At 41.1% G+C, this 20107-nt stretch overlaps 1 protein-coding gene across 1 annotated transcript; it reads right to left on the bottom strand.

The window, feature by feature from the left end:
- Positions 1-366: 366 nt before the first annotated feature.
- On the bottom strand, positions 367-16625 carry exoc3l2a (exocyst complex component 3-like 2a). Its single transcript, XM_005935994.3, has 13 exons — positions 16435-16625; positions 13158-13729; positions 11089-11312; positions 9905-10652; positions 9703-9817; positions 9508-9618; positions 9328-9428; positions 9096-9206; positions 8866-9001; positions 7266-7388; positions 7007-7162; positions 5526-5647; positions 367-2814 (listed from the first exon to the last, which is right to left on the bottom strand). Exons 2-13 carry the CDS (start codon positions 13703-13705, stop codon positions 2499-2501), a joined length of 2811 nt encoding a protein of 936 aa, XP_005936056.1. The 5' UTR covers positions 13706-13729; positions 16435-16625; the 3' UTR covers positions 367-2498.
- Between the last annotated feature and the right edge of the window lie 3482 nt (positions 16626-20107).

Raw genomic sequence — 20107 nt, 5'->3', positions numbered from 1 at the left:
GTGCATAACGTAAACTTGGCTCCAATAAAAGCATCCGTTGGCACCTCAGCGGACAACAGGAAATCTTTGTTTAGTAAAAAACATCCCGTTGTTGGCCCCGGGTTGGATGACCCTTCTTGTTGCAAGACAGTGCAGTCGTTGTTCTTGAGCTCCATATTTAAAGCTCTGTTTACTGAACAAAGCAGCCTTACTCTTAAGATAAACAACAAAGACTTTATGTGTAGGTGGGCGTATATGTGTTGGCTACATAGATTGTGTGTCGGTCCAGTGCCTGTTTGTCAGAGTACCACTTGGTATGTATTGTTTAACATAGTGCTAGACAGCATGTCTGACCCTCCGGTGATCAGGGGTCACAGCACCTAAAGTTAGAAGCTGGCAGAGTAACTGACTAAAAGCATATCCATTCTAACAGTTACTCAATTTCTATTGGATTTCTCAGACTTTTTAAAGTCTAATTTAGTGCTCTGTTATGATAAATGATGATATTTTATTAGACCAATCCAAGAACAAGCTAACTTCAATCAGTTCTTCCTAAAAACTATCATTGTGTCTTTTAGACCCCATTCCTGCTGCTTAATAAAGTTCCACCATTAATTAATCCTTCAATTGTAAATATGATTAACTTATCTTTATTATCAGGCCATGTACCACGGGTTTTTGAGGTGCCAGTAAATAACCTTCTAGGCCCGACTCCTCTGCTTCCTTAATACCAGATCACTCTAACAGATCCCTGAAAAGTCTTCAGTTAATCCAGAATTGGAGCTATAAAAAGAAACCATGTGTTTCCCATATTAGCTTCTTTTCATTGGCTCTCTGTTAAATTCACAGGTGAATTTGAAACCTTTCCCCACACACTCAGGCTCTGAAAGGTCACACAACACCTTATTTTCCTAACAGAGCATCTTGTTCTCAGACTGGTGGCTTACGTGCGGTTCCTAGATTTGATAAAAGTTTAGTCAGAAGCCGAGCATTATTAAGCCATCTGTGGGACCGGCTCCCGGTTTGGATTCAGAAAATTCACCGTCACTGCTTTTGAAACTTTTGTTTTTGATCAAACCGATAGTTAGTGATGGATCAGGTGAGTCTGAACCATTCCTTAGTGACGCTGCAATAGGCTTAGGCTGCCGTGGGGTTTCCCATGATGCAGCGAGGGTTCCTTCTACACTATTTTTTGCACTCTCTGTATGTTTATACAGTACTGCTGCATTTAATAAATAATAATTACTAAACACTGTCTCTCCTGCTCCAACCAACTGCATCCGATTCGCTGCCCCTCGCTGAGTCTTCCCGTTAAAATTGGGTTTTTCCTTCTCGCCAAGTGGTTGAGGTAGGGGTTTGTGTGATTGCTATAAAATTGAAACTGAACTCAACTGAAGCACGTCAGTACGTAGAACACATTCCATTTTTTACCTGAAATGCAAAACAGAATTTGAACCCACAATGACATAGCTGCTGAATCACTTTACTCGACCCAGTCAATGGGCTTTTATTATGTTTCCAGCAATAGATCCATTTCATTCACAGTGACACAACAGATTTCCATAAAATTAATATGCAGTACTAAGAAAACATTGTAAAAGTAAAATGTAAATGGAGGATGTTTTGAAGAAAATAAAGCAATTTTGCATTTTTCTGTATTAGTTTAATTCAAAGTGCAGTCATGAAAAAACACCAATAAAACTGCACCACTTTTGTTTGATCAAAGGATCTTGGAGACCTTGCCACAGTTATTTTATGACTTCTTTCATGTTATATATAGCAATGAATGTTTGGCCCAAATCTGACCCACCTCATTGGATTTGGTGCAAATGTGACTTCTGCAGCTCAGCCACAGGTCCACTTTATCTTATATCCACATTTGTAACACTCACAACATTTGCCAGTTATATCGGTAAGTGTCAGAATGATCCCAGATTAGGTCCAAATGTTCAGGACCCTTTGTTTTTCTTATCACCAAAGCCAGCGTCATATTGGCCTAATTGCACGCAGCAGAATGACTTTTTAACAGATCAGGTATCTGGATAAGAAGCAAACAGCTAAACAACAGCAAGTGTCTTTAACTTTTTATGCACAGTACTGTACATCCATATGCTCTATATACCAGAGAAAGGGTATATATCATTGGGTAAATATATGCTGAAGAGCAGACATTGTAAATCATATTGAAGTTTTTTGTGCAATGATAATTAAGCTGAAAAACTAATGAACATGATGTTACATTCAGAGGATATATTCTTTTTTGTTTACTTCTGTAGAGGTGTAAATAAACAGCAAAGTACTGTAAATCATGGTGAGTTATTAAAATACACAGTTTGTTTCACCGTTAAAGCAAAAGCGAACACGAGGAAATGGAGAATTGTCACTGAGGATGTACAGTATGTGCAGTACCTGAGGTTTTTTTTAAGTGGCTGGTGACAAAATCAGTTTTGGTCAAGGTGCATGTACATCTCATCTTCGCAGTATGCCTGTGACTACTCTCCTAGCACAAACACTAGTGGCTAGTCTTCTCTGTGAAGTTTAGTCGCATCTTCCTTATTCTCTGCAGGCTGAGGTGTAGCGTTCCTGATGCTTACTCTGCCTCTCCGTCTTGGCCGGTGCTCTGAGAACCAGTTGGAGACGGTCATGGCGAGGCGGAGGAAACCCAGGCTGATGCAGTGCACCTCTGAGGTGATGGGAATATCGGAAAAGAGGGCGTGGTCCCGGCACATGAGGGTGCTGCTGCATTCAAAATCTTTGACGACATTGAGGATCTCCTGTCGCTCTGCCTGCCGCATCATCCCTCGAACATTCAGCAGGGTGGAGACATGCTTCTTCCTGCAAAGAGGAAGGATACAGGGAGGACGAAGGATAAATGGGTATGAATCGGAAATTAGATCTGTGTGGTGTTGTTAAGAAGTGCCATGACGCCGAGTAACGGTCATTTTCTCTGAGTCACTGTGTTCACTTCTGGGAAGGACAGAAAATTCAGTTCCTGTCTAAAATTTTGCATGGTGATGGTTTTAAATCATATTGGGCCTACTTAAATTTACAAGCTTCATTTAAACTTAAACTAACACTGAATAAAGTAAAAACAAGAAGCACTTGTGTATGTAAACATTACAGAATAAAAAACTACAGTAGGGCAAAAAAGTATTTAGTCAGCCACCGATTGTGCAAGTTCCCCCACTTAAAATGATGACAGAGGTCAGTAATTTGCACCAGAGGTACACTTCAACTGTGAGAGACAGAATGTGAAAAAAAAATCCATGAATCCACATGGTAGGATTTGTAAAGAATTTATTCGTAAATTAGGGTGGAAAATAAGTATTTGGTCACCTCAAACAAGGAAAATCTCTGGCTCTCACAGACCTGTAACGTCTTCTGTAAGAAGCTTTTCTGTCCCCCACTCGTTACCTGTATGAATGGCACCTGTTTGAACTCATCATCTGTATAAAAGACACCTGTCCACAGCCTCAAACAGTCAGACTCCAAACTCCGCCATGGCCAAGACCAAAGAGCTTTCGAAGGACACCAGGAAAAGTATTGTAGACCTGCACCAGACTGGGAAGAGTGAATCTACAATAGGCAAGCAGCTTGGTGTGAAAAAATCAACTGTGGGAGCAATCATCAGAAAATGGAAGACATACAAGACCACTGATAATCTCCCTCGATCTGGGGCTCCACGCAAGATCTCATCCCGTGGGGTCAAAATGATCATGAGAACGGTGAGCAAAGATCCCAGAACCACACGGGGGGACCTGGTGAATGACCTGCAGAGAGCTGGGACCAAAGTAACAAAGGTCACCATCAGTAACACACTACAACGGCAGGGAATCAAATCCCGCAGTGCCAGACGTGTTCCGCTGCTGAAGCCAGTGCATGTCCAGGCCCGTCTGAAGTTTGCCAGAGAGCACATGGATGATACAGCAGAGGATTGGGAGAATGTCATGTGGTCAGATGAAACCAAAGTAGAACTTTTTGGTATAAACTCAACTCGTCGTGTTTGGAGGAAGAAGAATACTGAGTTGCATCCCAAGAACACCATACCTACTGTGAAGCATGGGGGTGGAAACATCATGCTATGGGGCTGTTTTTCTGCCAAGGGGACAGGACGACTGATCCGTGTTAAGGACAGAATGAATGGGGCCATGTATCGTGAGATTTTGAGCCAAAACCTCCTTCCATCAGTGAGAACTTTGAAGATGAAACGAGGCTGGGTCTTCCAACATGACAATGATCCAAAACACACCGCCCGGGCAACAAAGGAGTGGCTCCGTAAGAAGCATTTGAAAGTCCTGGAGTGGCCTAGCCAGTCTCCAGACCTCAACCCCATAGAAAATCTGTGGCGGGAGTTGAAAGTCCGTGTTGCTCGGCGACAGCCCCAAAACATCACTGCTCTCGAGAAGATCTGCATGGAGGAATGGGCCAAAATACCAGCTACTGTGTGTGCAAACCTGGTAAAGACCTATAGTAAACGTTTGACCTCTGTTATTGCCAACAAAGGTTATGTTACAAAGTATTGAGTTGTATTTTTGTTATTGACCAAATACTTATTTTCCACCCTGATTTACGAATAAATTCTTTACAAATCCTACCATGTGGATTCATGGATTTTTTTTTCACATTCTGTCTCTCACAGTTGAAGTGTACCTCTGGTGCAAATTACTGACCTCTGTCATCATTTTAAGTGGGGGAACTTGCACAATCGGTGGCTGACTAAATACTTTTTTGCCCCACTGTAAATGAGAAAATGATTTTGATAACTACCAGCAGCTGTGGCATAAACCTTACATTGGGTGGTGATCTAATAAATTGTTAAGCACTGTATTTTATTTATCATTGGATTTTTTCATACTTTTTATCCACAATATGTAGACACAGCCGTATGTGCACAATGTGACTCTTAAGGTAGATAAATAAAAGACTCGGAAAATCCTGCATTTGATCTCCTGAAAGACTTGCGGGTCTGTCATAAGGTACAAACAAATGCAGCAAGTTAATGTGTCTCTAGGTCTGAACTGCTACTTTTTCTCTTTTCTTCCACACCTTTCTCTCTCTGACTCAAAGAGTGGCACCAGTCTGTCTCCTGCAGGATGGCAGGAACAGGAAGTATTCGGCAGCAGCTTCCTGTCTGTTCCTTGGAGGGTTATGCATCACGTGCATTAGGTCGAAAACCGTCACTAATGTGAGTCTTAATCTGTGCACAAACAGGCTGGAACTCCCCCCCAGAGGCTTGTCTGCTTCATCCATTCTCAAAACAGACCCGCACCGCTCCAAAAATAGCAAAGTTAATGTAGATATGTTTCCGCGCTCCTTTTCCTTGTTTTGATCCATTGCAACAAAACAACATATGCAGGCTTACATTTTTCTTGTTTTAGCGCAGTGCCAAAAACAACACAGCGAATGTGTAGCTGTAAGCATAAAAGAATATAGGACCTTTGGGAGGGACCAGTGCAGAGAGCATCTGTTTTATAGATGTTTCCTGGTTGTAACATTTCAAGACTGTTCATTTGTGAGGGGGGGGGGGGGGGGGGCGGAATCCTTACCGTATATCTGGAAATTCTTTCACCAGGACAGCCACCTCCATTTGGATGGAGGGCGTGTCCTCCAGGAGAATGATGTCAGCAAGGTGACAGATGATGCTGTCCAACCAGGAGGAGCTCGATTCCTGAGGCAGAGAAGAGGCGACAATTCATTCACAGGAAACTCAGGACTACAAGATAAATCAAGTACTTTGAACGTCAGTAAGACTACAAAAGTAGCATATAAATGCAAGCACGCTACATAAATAAATATAAATCTGTCAAGTTGTCCAGCTGTGCTTTTGTTTGAACTTATAATGTGGTTTGGGCACTTAGTTCTGGTGATTACACCTAAAATACCTCAAATACAGTGGATGAAATTTCAAAACACATAAAAGGCTAAAGGCTGGCATCCTTGCACATCTAATGGTAATGTATTGTTAGATATAAAAGTCTCAAAAGAATCTGCAGACATCTTTGGTCACTGTTTACAAGACACATGCACTTAAATGTGCAAAAGTTTCAAAGAAAAACAGTGAGCGAGAGACGAGACATTGGATGGACAGAATGAGAAGAGCACAAATGGACTGCAAGAAGACACGAGTTCCACTTATTTATTATCATTGCCCATCCAAATGACCTCTTCTTAAGTCTTAATGTGTTTTTCAGGCAAGAAGTGACAAGCAGTTTAGTGAACAATGAAACCCACAGAGGAAGCACAGGTTAATGCCTCTGGAGGCCAAACACTTAGGAATTTGATTAGTGAATACCAGACCTCAACCTCTGCTTTCCCAGTTCTTGTTTTTTTCTCAGGAACACTGAGGAAAAGAGAGGTTGCTTGCCACTCACTAAAAATAACAACGTCTTTTTTTGGTGGTCGTTAAAAACTCATCCTCCCCCCAATGCTCCTAAGTTCCCAGTTTCCACAGAAACTTCATCCCACTCCTCAGCGAAAAAGGCCATCAAGGCCATTCCAGAGCCACATCAAAGTGCGCCAGCTGACAGGAACAGGAAGTTTCCTCCGAACACAGCAGCTTCCTGTTGTCAGCTGAGGTGACGGACACTTGTTTGAACTTGTAGATAGAAAGGGGGCAAATGCCATGCCGTCAGGCCTCGTTGTTTGACTCCCTCTTCCCCACTTTGGCAAGTGCTAACGTAAGCCCGGTTCATCCATCTCCATCTCACTGACGGCAGCCATTTTTCAGAGCTCAGTCCTGTATCAACACTGTCTGAGTTATTCCTGACCTAGGAAATTCCAGGGTCAGGCTCCAGTCACAGCCAGCACACTCTTTCCCCCTCGCCATTCCAAGTTTTTGAGAATCAGCACTTTGGATCTGTTTGTGCTCCCCGGAAACAGAACCACTACTTGTGTCTTGGACTCTGTGAATTTCCTTCTCCATATTTGGAGACCATTAGCTCTAAAATATACTCTAAAATATACTTTTCTTTTCCACACTAACACAGTCTAATAAAAAAAAAGTTTTGTGTCTGCAGACCAGACTTACCAGATCCTTAAAGAGTCCTTTGAGCTGCTTGGCCTCATCTTGCAGGCGGAAAGCCATCCTCTTCCTCATCTTGGAGGATGTGCACATGAGGCGTCCCCTCATAATGGCTCTCACATACTCCACTAGGACCCGCCGGTGCACCTCACCCACCAGTGTCTGTCAGTCATAACAGCAATTGTAGATTAGCTATAGTTTTATATAGTTTCATACCTTTATACATTGAAAATGTTATGGACTACCATTTCAAACATGTATTGACCTGATAGGGTGGAGAGTCCATCCTTCTAAATTTCTTGAAATGCTGTTTAATACTGGCTTCAATAGCCTCGAAGGCCTCTGTGTTGTTCAGCCACTTTCTCTTCATCAGTTTGTCAAAGAAAGGCTAGAAAGGCAACAGACAAAGTACAGATGAAGAACAGATTTAGGTTTGGTAAACCTAACCAAGGAAGGAAAACAGCAGATTAGCCTGGGTAAAAGACTGAAAGTGAGCACACAACGACGTGGGCTGCTGGCAAAGTTTCTGGGCTGCCTTTCCTCATAACAGCCATCCCTCAAGAGTCTCTCCATCAAAAGCAATGCATTATCAGGGGCTGTAACATCTAGTCCTTTTAACTGAATTAGTGTGGATGGTTTTATTACTTGAAATTTCAGATATAGGAATGAGGTAAACACTGTACTTTATACTCATTGTTTATTATTATTATTATCATTGTTATCATCATCATGTTGGACAGTTGTATTTATTAGCTGTTTTTGTCGAAACAGCTAACGAAACAGCTAATGATACAGCTAACGAAACAGCTAAAGAAACAGCTAACGAAACAGCTAACGAAACAGCTAATGATACAGCTAACGAAACAGCTAATGATACAGCTAAAGAAACAGCTAACGAAACAGCTAACGAAACAGCTAACGAAACAGCTAACGAAACAGCTAACGACACAGCTAACGACACAGCTAATGATACACTAAACAGCTGTGTGTACACAAAACACTTCTGCCCAAATACTGACTTTTCATGTATTACATGTAAGTTCTCCATATAATTCGGTGTATTATCAAAATAATAAAAGACACAAGTATGTGACCAGAAACTTAGCTACAAAAAAATACTGTTTTGTTTTAGCTTACCTGTCATGAACACAAATCTGCCAGAAACTTGTTCAGAACTAATAATAAGTAAACTTAATGAAATGAATTTGTGCTTTGTACCAAAAGCATAACCTTCAACCACTAAAACTATTTTTCTGTTCAGGAATGCAAGTAAATAACTGTAATTTTGTATCTTAACCTGATAAATAATAATGTGCTTTAATGTTTTTTTCTTTTTGTACAGTAAATTGAAAAATTCTTTGATAAGAAAAATAATTATATTTTAGCATTAAAATATAATTTTATTGAAGAGCTTGTGCATACTGGAGCAACCATTGCAGTAACACACACAATAATTTTGCCGATTACCATTACAGTACTGTTAATTTAGGGTAGCTGTGGAACATTATTAGTTCATTCCCTCTTTTTAAGTCCACCCTCAAAACTCATCTGTTTAAAATTGCTTATGTTTAAACCTCTGCATGCTCTTAACTTTTATCTGTTATTCTTATTATTGTGTATATTTCCAGTTTTTGTGTTTTTATCTGTTGTACAGTGTCCTTGGGTGCTTTGAAAGGCGCTATTTTTAAATAAAATGTATTATTATTATTATTATTATTATTATTATTATTATTATTATTATTATTATTATTGGGTGATGCTCTCATAAATTTGTTAAGCACAGCACATCTGGGTCATGATTGTAATTATGTTTCCGGAAAACCATCTTTAATGGCTCAGATGAATCTTGCCACTGTCCTACTCACTCTGATGTGGTCAAATAGCCTGTCAGTCAGCACCCTCACTGACTGGTTGATGATCCTGTCCAATGAGGAGTTGGCTTTCTGCGCAGATTCCTCACTGCCCTGTGGGTCACACTGCCTGCAGCGGTCCACAAAGGATCTACACATTACACAAGAAATATGACATTTCAGTTTAGTTTCTGTAGCTCTTTTAGAAAATGTTCAGATATGAAGTTTCACTGATCTTTGCCAACCTGAGAGGAGGACAGCAGTTAACCAGAGCTATAGTCCTTGACACATATCCATCTCCTCGGTCTCCAAATTCTGCCTGACTGTCATGAAACATCTCCACCTTCCTCTGGAAACTGAATGCATAGAGGTTTTATGAGAACACTTTGAATGCAAATACTCTCTCTCTCTCTTTCTCAGTAGATAGATATATAGATATGATTTAACAGCTATAACCTTAAACTACTGTCCACACACCTGTAAATGAAGTCAACCAATCCAATGAGACTGCAGCGAGCCACTCTTGCTCCTAGAAACTGGTTCACAGATGTAGATCTGTCCAAATCCACCTTTACCCTCTGAAATTTTCAAAGACATGAGTGATAAGACAAAGGTTTCATTCAAGGAAAATGTTACTGAAATAGTACGGCTTTGTACCTGGATTACTGAGCATGCTAGGTGAGACTGATACTCCTCTATGTGCAGAGTCTGAGCCCACCGCCTCTCCTCTTCATCCAGCACATGGATCAGCTCTGTTGTCACCTTATCCTGAAAATTGAAAAAGCAGGAAATTTAAATGCATCGCTTATCCACATTTTCCCAGCAACAGACATTCAAACACTCTTTTCTCACCCTGACTACACTAATGCAGTCTTGTTCCAGCCTATCCACTGTCTCTTGAGGCAGAATACCATCCAGTGTGCTGTAGTTGATGGGTGTGGTGGTCCCGATTGTTCCTAGGACATCCCTGGTGGGAAAGAATTAATTTAAAAATTTAACTAGGAATAAAGACTTGTTGTGTGTGTCGTTATTGGAGCAGGCAATCATTACCAACCTGTTGTAGATGTTGTAGAACCAGTCAAGTAGTGAGTATACGTCTGTGATCTGCAGTGGGCCACTGGTAATAGTGCGAAGACGTTTGGCCACAGCTCGATGGTAACTTTCCACATACACCTGGAAGGCTGCAAACTCCTCTGGGTAAATAGATATAGCGTTCCTTCTCGCTGCATCCAGATCATCCACCATTCGACACTTCAGGCGCTCCAGATACGAGGCCAACTGGCCTGCTTGGGTGTCTACCTGATGTGGCAAGCTCCAGTCTGCAGCCTCCGCTACAGCCTGCCTCCACTTCATCTTCAGTCGCCGGGGACGCTGGCTGGGCTGGATGCGGGGGACCTCTTGCTCTGGCTTAGTCTCCTCCCTCAGAGCCCAGGCAGCATCAGCATGCTCCTCCTGCTGGATTACCAGCACCACCAGACCAAGGTTGGGGCCAGCACTAGGCTGGCGGAGTGACTCCCGCACCACATCCCACATCTCCTTCTGAAGGGCTTCATACAGGAGCTCCACATCCTTAGCTTTTCTCCGGCTTGAGTCCAAAGTCGCATTAGAGCTGAGGGACTCATCAAAGGAAGAGGACAAAGACAACATGCTGGGTGGAGTACTGGGACACAGGGTAGGAGTGAGGGTAGGAGGAGTTGTGTTTGGCAGGAGAGACAGGAGCTCACACTCTCGCTCCAGTTCCTGAATGTGTGTGTCAGCCAGGAGAAGGTCCCTGTGATTGACCAGCTGTAAGATCTCCAGAACTGTGGGAAACCAGAAGAGAAACACAAGTTTAGAGGTAATAGGTTTAGTGACAAATATGTTAATGCACGTATCTCATTCAGCAGCTGTGCATGTACCTGGCTGACAAACTCGCCTGTTTGTTGCAGGTTTGTCTGCACATTCCTCTGTTCCTGATAAAATTCCCTGCCAGAGTCTCCAAACAGTAGCTGGACTGAATTATCTAGAGGAAGCTGGGGAACATTTCTGACCCTACTTCCTCTCCTTTTCAGCCTGATGGTAAGTGAGCGCAGTGACTCCCAAGTGAAAAGTTTTAACCTCATCAGAGGGTTGTCTAGGTTTCAACAACTGCTGTTGAAATTTGACCTGAAATATTAACTAATGTAATGTAGATTCTTTGCTAAAGTCTACAGGGTCACTTGGAAAGTAATTTTTTTTTATCGACTTCTTAATTATTACCTGAGAGGGGCTCTCTGGTTTTCACTACTGGATCCTCTGCCTCCTCCTCCATTTCCTCCTCCGCCTCTTGGGATGCCTTGTCTGACATGGATTCCCTCTTTAGCTTGCCCAGACTGACCATCCTGAGGAAGGATGATCGCCTGGAAGTCTCTACCTCGTTGCCTACGCTCAGGTCTCCACAGGGCAGGCTTTCTCTGCGCTCCTCCTTCCGTCGACCAGTGAAGCTGCAGAACATCCACAGCAATGACAAAGAGCATAAATCATGGCCCTAAATGATGCAAGGACTTTAATGAGTGCATGAGGTTTGTATTGTCCTGTACGGAGTTCCTAGGAAAACCTGTGCTTTGAGTGCCACACATTCACAGTGTTGCTGCCGTGTGTGGCTACCTCGTCTAAAAATAGTCCCATTGAGTGAGGACAGCAAGTACACAACATGCCACAGAAAAACAAAAGAGGTTCCTTAGATCAACAAGTTACCACAGCAAATTACACAACCGCTTAGGAAATAAGGGCACTATATGTTATTCTGTCACTGACCAGTAAACAGGACTTTTATTCTCAGTCGCTGAAAAACTATTTTTTAATGCAATCAAAAGCATCATATGAGTCCAATGAGCATAGAGTTGCTTCACATAAGTGACATACAGTTGTCATCAGAATTTACATGGCTGTGAATATCACGGTAATTTGGGGGCTTGATTTCTTTGAAATGTTCTTTTTCCAGTCCTACATCTTCAATGACTTAAAAATTAACCAAAAATTGTTTGCACAAATTTTCTTTCGTTTTGGATTTTCTCTAATCCACACAGGGTCAAAGGTATATACAGGCTTAAAGAAATACAGATGCCCCCACTAATATTTGTTGCTTAGACAGTTGCGCCTGAACTTCTGATCACCGACAAGCTCCTGGCATAATTCTTGCTGGATATTTGACCTGTACTCTTGGCAGAATTAGTAAAAATCTTATTTAAATTGGTTGGTTTCCTGGCACAAATCCAGCATAGTCCAGAATTTTTCAACGGGGTTGAGGTCTGGGATTTGGGAAGGCCATGCCAGAAGCTTAATATTAGCCTATTCCAGAACCATTTTAATGTGCGTTTTTACATTATTGCCCCATTGGATCACCCAGTTATGTCAAGGTTTAAAGCATCTGGCTGTTAATTTGGTAAATGGTAAATGGACTGGTTCTTATGTAGTGGTTTTCTACTCTACTCGAGCACTCAAAGCAAACAGTAGCTTACCAATGCTGAACGCTGAACACTGGCACAGGTTTGAAAGCCTCTTCCAAACGTACCTCTTTTAACTGTGACTCAGTCTTGTCTCGTCTGACAATAAAACTTTCCCACAAGGCATTTGGCTCGTCCACATAGGGAGCTACAAATTTCTACAAATGGATTAACCCTGAAATGTAAAACTTGCTTCGCTGTGGACAGTTATGCCAGCAGTTTTTCTGGGTTATGGTTAGGGATGTTTCTGAATATTCTAGCCAATTTTTATTTTTAGAACTTGTGCTTGGGCACAACTCTTTCAAATGATGAGCTCAGAATCTGCAGTTTTGTGGAAATGACTAAGACACCTTCCCAGCTTAAATTTACGTAAATTTAGAGTTCTTATTAATCATCTTTTCCCACAGACTTCTCTGGATTTTCCCATTGTTACGAGTATTAGTTAATCCCATGTGTGCTGTGAGCTGTGAAACACATCCTTTTTGTGCTGACAAAGATAAAGTACCAGTTGTAGTCAATGGTGATCACTAATGAGAAGTTAGTAGGCCTCGGCAAGTTAAAAGACATTCAGTGGACCTTCAGTGTCACCTATTAAAAGATTCAAGTGAGTGTATGAATATATTTTAGCCTATATGTATACATTTGGCCCTGTGTGGATGTGACAAAATCCAATGTCAATTCAAACTTGTACACTCAAAGTGCAAAAGCATGCTGCACAATGATTACACCTGGAAAAAAGAACATTTAGGTCAATGATGAGTGAATGTAAACGTCAAACCACAACTGTGCCACAGGTTAAATTGTTTAAAAACTGCTTTCTTTCTACTTCAAATCTCTCCTCACCGAAGCAGGGTCATTATTCCCTCTGAGCTCCTGCGTAGTCCTTTTCTTTTCTCTTTCTCTGCTGGTAGTGTATTTGAATCTCCAGGGCTGTAGTGTGGGGTGCTGTTCCCCCATACACTCCGTCCTGATATGCGAAGCCCCTTTCCCAATTTTCCAAGGGTCTTAAGGGGAGACACTCCACAGATCCGCTCAAGGGTCCCCCGCAGTGGCTTCACTTTAGGATTCCCTGCCCCGTGTTTCCCAGCATTTACCTCGTTCTCCTCCTCTTCACCATCACAGGACGACTTCAGCTGGAGGTTACCCTTGACCTCCCCCATAATGAGGCCCATGTCACCTCTGTTCCTGTCATCATCATCATCCAGGTCCACATCCTCAAAGGGGTTCAGGTTCTTGTTTAGTTCCTTCAGTTCATTAAGCTCCTTCAGGTCCTTGAGCTCGTTCAAGTCCCTGATGTCTAAGTCTAGGCGAGGCAGAATCAGTTCACCGTTCACTCTGGGGAACTCGTGGCAGCTCTTGGATCTTCCCGGGAGTTTCTTCAGAATGGGCATGGTTGCATTTAATACGTTAACAAACTGCAAAACAAAGATAATGTGTAAGATCTAGGAAAAATGTTTTCTTTTCTTTTTCTTTTAATTTAGATTTTTGTTTGTAATTTTATGGAAATACTTAGGATGGAACAACTGGGATAAAACACAACCTACAGAGATCTGTCAACATTACCCACAGTTAACATTAACTAGGACATGAGTACCAGACATACCCGGGCTTTAACCTACCAAGATAAGAGCAAAATAATATAATTTCATGCCCCAAAGAATTCGTTCAGAGGTTTCATTTCAAACTACTTATAAGTGAACTCATTTTAAACTAAAAGTTAAAATAACTTTAAATGACATTTTTTATATAAGAGTTGGTTTGTGACGTTTTTTCAGTTCTAATATAAGGTGATGAAACTGAGTTTTTGCTGTTCTTCTTGGCCCCGATTTACACCTTAGTGACAAAACAGTTTCCAGGGAAACACAAATAGTCAGTTTCATACCGAGAATCCAGGTGGTATCACATTAGTTTCAAATATACGAGTATGTGACAAATTAAAGGAAAAAAGTAGAACTTTTGATCCTTAAAGTGATGGGATCTGGTGACTCTGCGGTGGGCAAGTTATTGACAAAGTTCTGGAGCCACTCGTCGCCTTGTAGGGAATTGTCACTGCACATCAGAGCAAAATGTTCACCTTTATCCCTCTATGAAACATTTCTGTCCTGGTGGGAGTGACAAAAAGCCAAAGCGACAACAATAGGGCATTAGAGCTCCCTGAATACTTTCATGTGAAATATATTTGACCTTCATAGTAAGAAGAACGCAACACAATGGGTAGTGTATATCCTATAGCAGTGCTGTTATTGTGCTCTCTAGTGCTGGAATATCCTTTTGAAGAATGCCGTTTCATCCCCCGAACAAGACTTAGAGAAAAGAAGCTAAGGTGCTGTTCAGGTGATATGTATTGGCTAATATATGCAAGACTGCACACAGCCCTGGGTGGGATATTGGTGAGAAACAGGACAGCTAGTTCTTAAGTGCTTAAGTAACTTTACTACCTATTAAAGGTATCTAAAGATTGTTTTTCCACTTACAGTTTTTAAAAAAAATCAAGTCATTGTGCTGTTATACGTAGAAAACATAAAATTGTCAGCTCTCATGCGTTGCATATTCAATGAGCAAATTGTTACAGAATCTTAAAAAGTACTGAAGGCAAAAAGCACCCCCTGCTGACTCAACATTATATTAACACCAGGCCTACAGTAGATGCGACTGATATATAATTTTATTGCTGTTTTTGTCTGACTCTCCATTTTTTTCTGCTTTGGCTGTTTTTCATTATTGTGTTTTTTTGCCTTATGATGTGGTCATAATATTTCATATGATTACTTGTGGTCAGATGTGGTGGTTACTTTTTTGGAACCCAGGAGTATGTTTTTCTTTCATTTGTACTTTTTCATTAATTCAGTAAGTATACTTTGTTTTACTTCCACTATAATGAGAGGCTACTGCTTCATGATCAAGAACAAGAAACAGTGTTTAGTTTCATACCGCATGTGCTGCTGAAAAAATACTTTAGGTGCTTTAATAATGGATTGGATTTATATAGCGCTTTACAATGCCACTATTCATTCACTCATTGGTGGAGGCAAGCTACAGTTGTAGCCACAGCTGCCCTGGGGCAGACTGACAGAAGTGAGGCTGCCATATCGCGCCATCGGCCCCTCTGGCCAACACCAGTAGGGTAAAGTGTCTTGCCCAAGGACACAACGACCAGGACAGAGAGCCCAGGGATCGAACCGGCGAATTTCCGGTTACAGATGCGATTCCCAACCCCCTGAGCCACGGTCGCCCAGGGGGTTTAATAGTGATTAAAGCTTGTACGGTATCATGCCAAGCTCATTTCAGTCAGTTTTTACTCGTTATATGGGCTTCATTTTTAAATAATGACATTGAATAGAACAAATAGTAGCAGGGGAACAATTTTTTTTTTTGCTTTGATGGCAGTGAAAGAGAGTTCTCCTTTTGTTTGTTCATCTTTGTTCCTGCCAACAGAAACAGCCAAACTCCAGACAGTGACAACAATTGATCTTTTGTTAGTAAAAATTCAGAACAGTGACTCGAGTTGAGATGGTTACTGTGATGCATTGGCATTTGAATCCTTTAGTGTCTAGATGGAAAAATAATACTGAATGTTCATGATGAAGAAAGTAGACGAGTAGGGATCATATTTATCAGTTGTGTCTTTTTTAAGAAGATGACCTCAAAGTTCATAAAATCAGTGTGACTGGCAAACGCTCAAAAGCCAGACATCAGCATTGTATTACACTTAGCAACTGGTGGGTTGATCAAATATGAACTGTGTATGATTTTTTTCCTTGATATTCTTTCTTGATTTTTCTAAGCTGTTTATTTGTTTGTTTGTTTGTTTGTTTGTTTGTTTGTTTGTTTGTTTGTTTGTTTGTTTGTTTGTTTGTTTGTTTGTTTGTGTAATTAGCCAGGATAGGGAAACTCTTCCAAAAATGAAAAAAGTAAAGGAGGAACGGCGAATCAGTTTGGGGTTTTTTTCTAAACACAAAAATGACTACCCAACTTTAAGTATATATGTTACAGACAGAGGTGGTGAAAAACAGCCAAACACAATGATTTCCACATAAAAACAATCATTTGAACTTAAATCTCTATCACAACGGAAACAGTCAGTATGAAATAATAGATGATTGCAGAGGATCAGACTTACCTGATGACGATGCCTTGCTGTGTTTCAGTCCAATGTCATCCTGGAGTGTGTTGGCTAAATGAGCTGCCCGGCTGTAGAGTGTCTGTGATGAGTGTGAGAGCGTGTCTGAAAGTCCTCACTGACTCAAGAGAGCAATGTTGCTGCCTGCGGTTTCCTGATTTCCTGCGGTTTACCCTATTGTGGTTGAAGGTGATATGTTTTCCTGAGGAAAGGCTTGTCCCGTCCTTTCTCCCCCACACACACACACCACAGACCCCCACCCCACCACCACCCTGTCCTGATCAGCCCCCGCACCTTGGGCCCCAAGTGTAATTAATTACACTAATTGTATTGACCTTAAGGTGAAGGAGGACAACACATCCCCATGTTTTGTTCTACGGTTGTGAATATCTCTACATTCTCTCTGTGTTTGTGAGTGTGGCTTCAGTAGAAAACGTAAAATGCGGATTATTCATTGTCAACAGCCATGAGGAAAAAGTCCCGTTCTTGCACTCTTACTTGAACGTCTTTGCATTACTGCAAAGTTTTACGTTCATCATAGCCGCGACAGAAGTCTAATGCAGAACAGAACAATTGAAGAATGCAGTGAGTTTGTAGAGTTTGAGCACGTGGACGGTTCAAAGTATTGAGAGTTTGAAAAAAAAAAAAAGCAACATGTCAACAAGATGCAGTAGCACATGAAGGGCCTTTATTCACGCTGGCTCCCTCCTGCCACCCAGTGTGCAGAGAGGTGTAGTGCAAAGGGTTGCGTTCTGCGTTTAGTCCAGTTCAGACATGATGACTGATGGAATTTTCTCATTTCTACTCATGTTTTCCATTATGAATGTCTCTCATCATCACGGTGGTTGGGTGAATTTCCGTTGTGTTTTGTGTGCTTTCGCAGCGTTTTTCTTATTGCTGGTGTTGCAGTCCGTTTGGCCTCTCAGGGCCACCGTATCATACAGTCAGGGATGCTGTCCAGCATTGACTTGTTTTCTTTACAATAGGCTAGGCTGGTAGCTGAAATCAATTACGCTGCAAACACAAAGTACAATTTAATGTAACCTAGGTCAAATATAAATACAAATTTGATTAAATGCACTCATAAAACTTCAAACCTAAAGAGGTTTTGCTCTAAAACATCTAAATTTTAGAGCAAATAAGATAAAAGTAACAGCTTTGTCAGCCACTGAAAAGATACACACAGTGAAAACGACTGTGTCAATGTCACGTTTCAGATATGTTTTTATAATGTGCTATTTCCAAGGACGCATGGCTAATATGATATGAATATGTTGTGTTCCAAAAAGCTCATAAAGATGTAGTGGTGAATATGTTGAACTTCAATTATCAAGATTCCTTTTGATTTGATTACAAACACAACAGCTTGTTAAAGATGAGCCCAGTCACTAGCATTCATTAATCATTCACAACTTTCAGATGTCTAAAAGTTGTTAACAGCTTCACCAGATTGTAGTTTTAGTGGGTATGTTTAGATTCATAGAATGTGCATTTATAATAGTAAAATGAGTACAGACAGCTGGAGTCTTTGAAACCAATAAAAGGTTAAAAGGTCAATACAGTTTAAATGTGTGTTTCCTAAAATGTGTTAAATATACAAACAGAGCCAGCAGGCTCTCAGTTTGAGGCCGAATTCTTGCTGTGATGAATACGTTCCCACAAAGGTCAGGATGAGCCAGGATGTTCGCCACACAAAAGACCCCTGCTGGGGCACCAGATAAATGTCACACGTTAGTGTATACATTAACATCGTAACATATTTGCAGTGCCTCTATGAGTACAAATAAACACATCCTACAGCTGAATTATCTTACATTGCTTAAAGAGATCTTTTATTTGCGGGTACGTCATCTCGCCTCACCTAGCTAGAATTTGTATCGAATACTGCTACAAGACTCCATACCAGAACCTCCAGACATTCTCATGTCAAACCTATGCTGATCTCACTTCACTGGCTCCCCATTTAGATTCAATTCCAAGGTCTGGTGTTCATTTTTAGGGCTCTGGATAACCCACCACCTACACAAGCAAACTTTTGCAGCCATGTCACCAGCAGGGGCCTCGGTTCTTCTGATCAGGGCTTTTTGTCAATTCCCAAAGCTCTCATAGAAATGATCTATGAGCTCACTGGACTCTTTTTAAAATGGCATGTCTTTCTTCTGAGCCTGAAGAAGTCACTTGGATGAAACGTTCCTCCCACTGGAAATCCTACGTCCAGATAAACAGTATAAACACTGGGAAAAGGAGTAAGTGGCCACCCTTACTCTCCCTGAAATTAAGTTTACTTCCAGAAGTATTAGTCCAAGGGTTTCTTCAAGTTAATGACTGCCTGTGTTTCCACAGTGGTCTATGTTTTTCTGCCTCCTGTCAAAATGTTATTTACTGCAAGCCTCACCCACATAGTTCCTCTACTTTTGAAATACTGCCCTTCAGTAGGGACTGCAGCACAAACTGCAAATTATATTTCCCCAAGCAGCTGGTGAGCTTTAGTAGTCCTGGTTGAGGAATGTTGTGGCCTTTGACACAAGCTGGTTTTTTTTAAAGTTCATAATTCACCATTGAACTTATGTGTCCCACATCCAGCTGTATATTAGACTACACATCTCAGCAGATTAGTGCAACCTCCTCCTGAAAACAAACATTATAACTGGACAAAATTATTTTATTAGACATTTCTTCAGGAGACTTCGGTTATTTTGCACAACTACAATTTAGTGAATATATCGACATAACGTAGCAACACCAAAACTCAAACACAATATGAATAACAATGAAATATTAAAAAGCTACAGTGGATAAGCAATGCAACAGGATTATTTCCAGTGTTACATCATACCAGTATGTTAGATCCTTATCCTTTTTCTGTAATCATGACAATAAATAACCACTGGAATTTACCAGCTGTTAAATAAGTCACACGTATGTGCATGTGATTGAGCGGTGTTATGTCTAAACCCATGTTCATGTGCTCTGTGACACAGTTCAGTTCACACAATGAATTTGTTGACCTAGAAGCCACCCTTGGATGTCACTTCAAAATCTGCTGTCAGTCCTGTTTTCCTTCATATACATTCATCCGTTACCACAACAGTTTCTGACACCAACTATATTTACATAAGGAAAGTGACAAAGAGTACAAGTTAAGCGGTGTTTTGTTTTGTTTTTCCAGTCAAGTAAACCTACATGTTTGTTTGTGTTTTAAGGTATAGTACGACATTAAGGGACATATAGAACTGGCTAGACATAAAGACCAAAAATAGAGGGCAAAGCAAAGCTTCTTCTGTCTGAAAGTCACTCTCTCTCTCTCTCTCAACATGTACATCTCCTTTTTGAACCAACGTTTCTTGGCTGTGAGCTGAAACCAGAGCTGTGAGCAAGTGAGCTTCGGTGGTGCCGCTGGGTCAATGTGGGCTTCAGAGTGAGCCAAGAAGCTAATCTATATTTTCCTTTATGAATACTGTATTGGGTTTTAAAATTGAGTGAGATACAGAGGGACTTCAAGAGAAATCTATATTTAATAATTTTGTTGTTGTTTTCAACAATGTATCTAATGCTTCACCGACTTTGCCTTCTGTAATCCAGGACAACTGACTTCATTTCACAATAGTGTGTGTGTGTGTGTGTGTGTGTGTGTGTGTGTGTGTGTGTGTGTGTGTGTGTGTGTGTGTGTGTG

Source organism: Haplochromis burtoni, unplaced genomic scaffold (assembly GCF_018398535.1).
Source record: "Haplochromis burtoni strain Fernald_Lab_line unplaced genomic scaffold, NCSU_Asbu1 Contig_24, whole genome shotgun sequence".
Lineage (NCBI taxonomy): Eukaryota > Metazoa > Chordata > Actinopteri > Cichliformes > Cichlidae > Haplochromis > Haplochromis burtoni.
The sequence above is the reverse complement of the archived record's forward strand: the minus strand, read 5'-3'. Positions and strand labels throughout refer to the sequence as shown.

What these genes read in the sequence shown, in the direction of transcription:
- exoc3l2a (XM_005935994.3), bottom strand. Translation starts at nt 13,705, where the DNA reads ATGCCCATTCTGAAGAAACTCCCGGGAAGATCCAAGAGCTGCCACGAG. An exon ending in TTGGTTGACTTCATTTACAG is followed by an intron (nt 9,207 to 9,327) that starts GTGTGTGGACAG and finishes CTATGCATTCAG; the next exon opens with TTTCCAGAGGAAGGTGGAGA. An exon ending in AACTGCTGTCCTCCTCTCAG is followed by an intron (nt 9,002 to 9,095) that starts GTTGGCAAAGAT and finishes TGTAATGTGTAG; the next exon opens with ATCCTTTGTGGACCGCTGCA.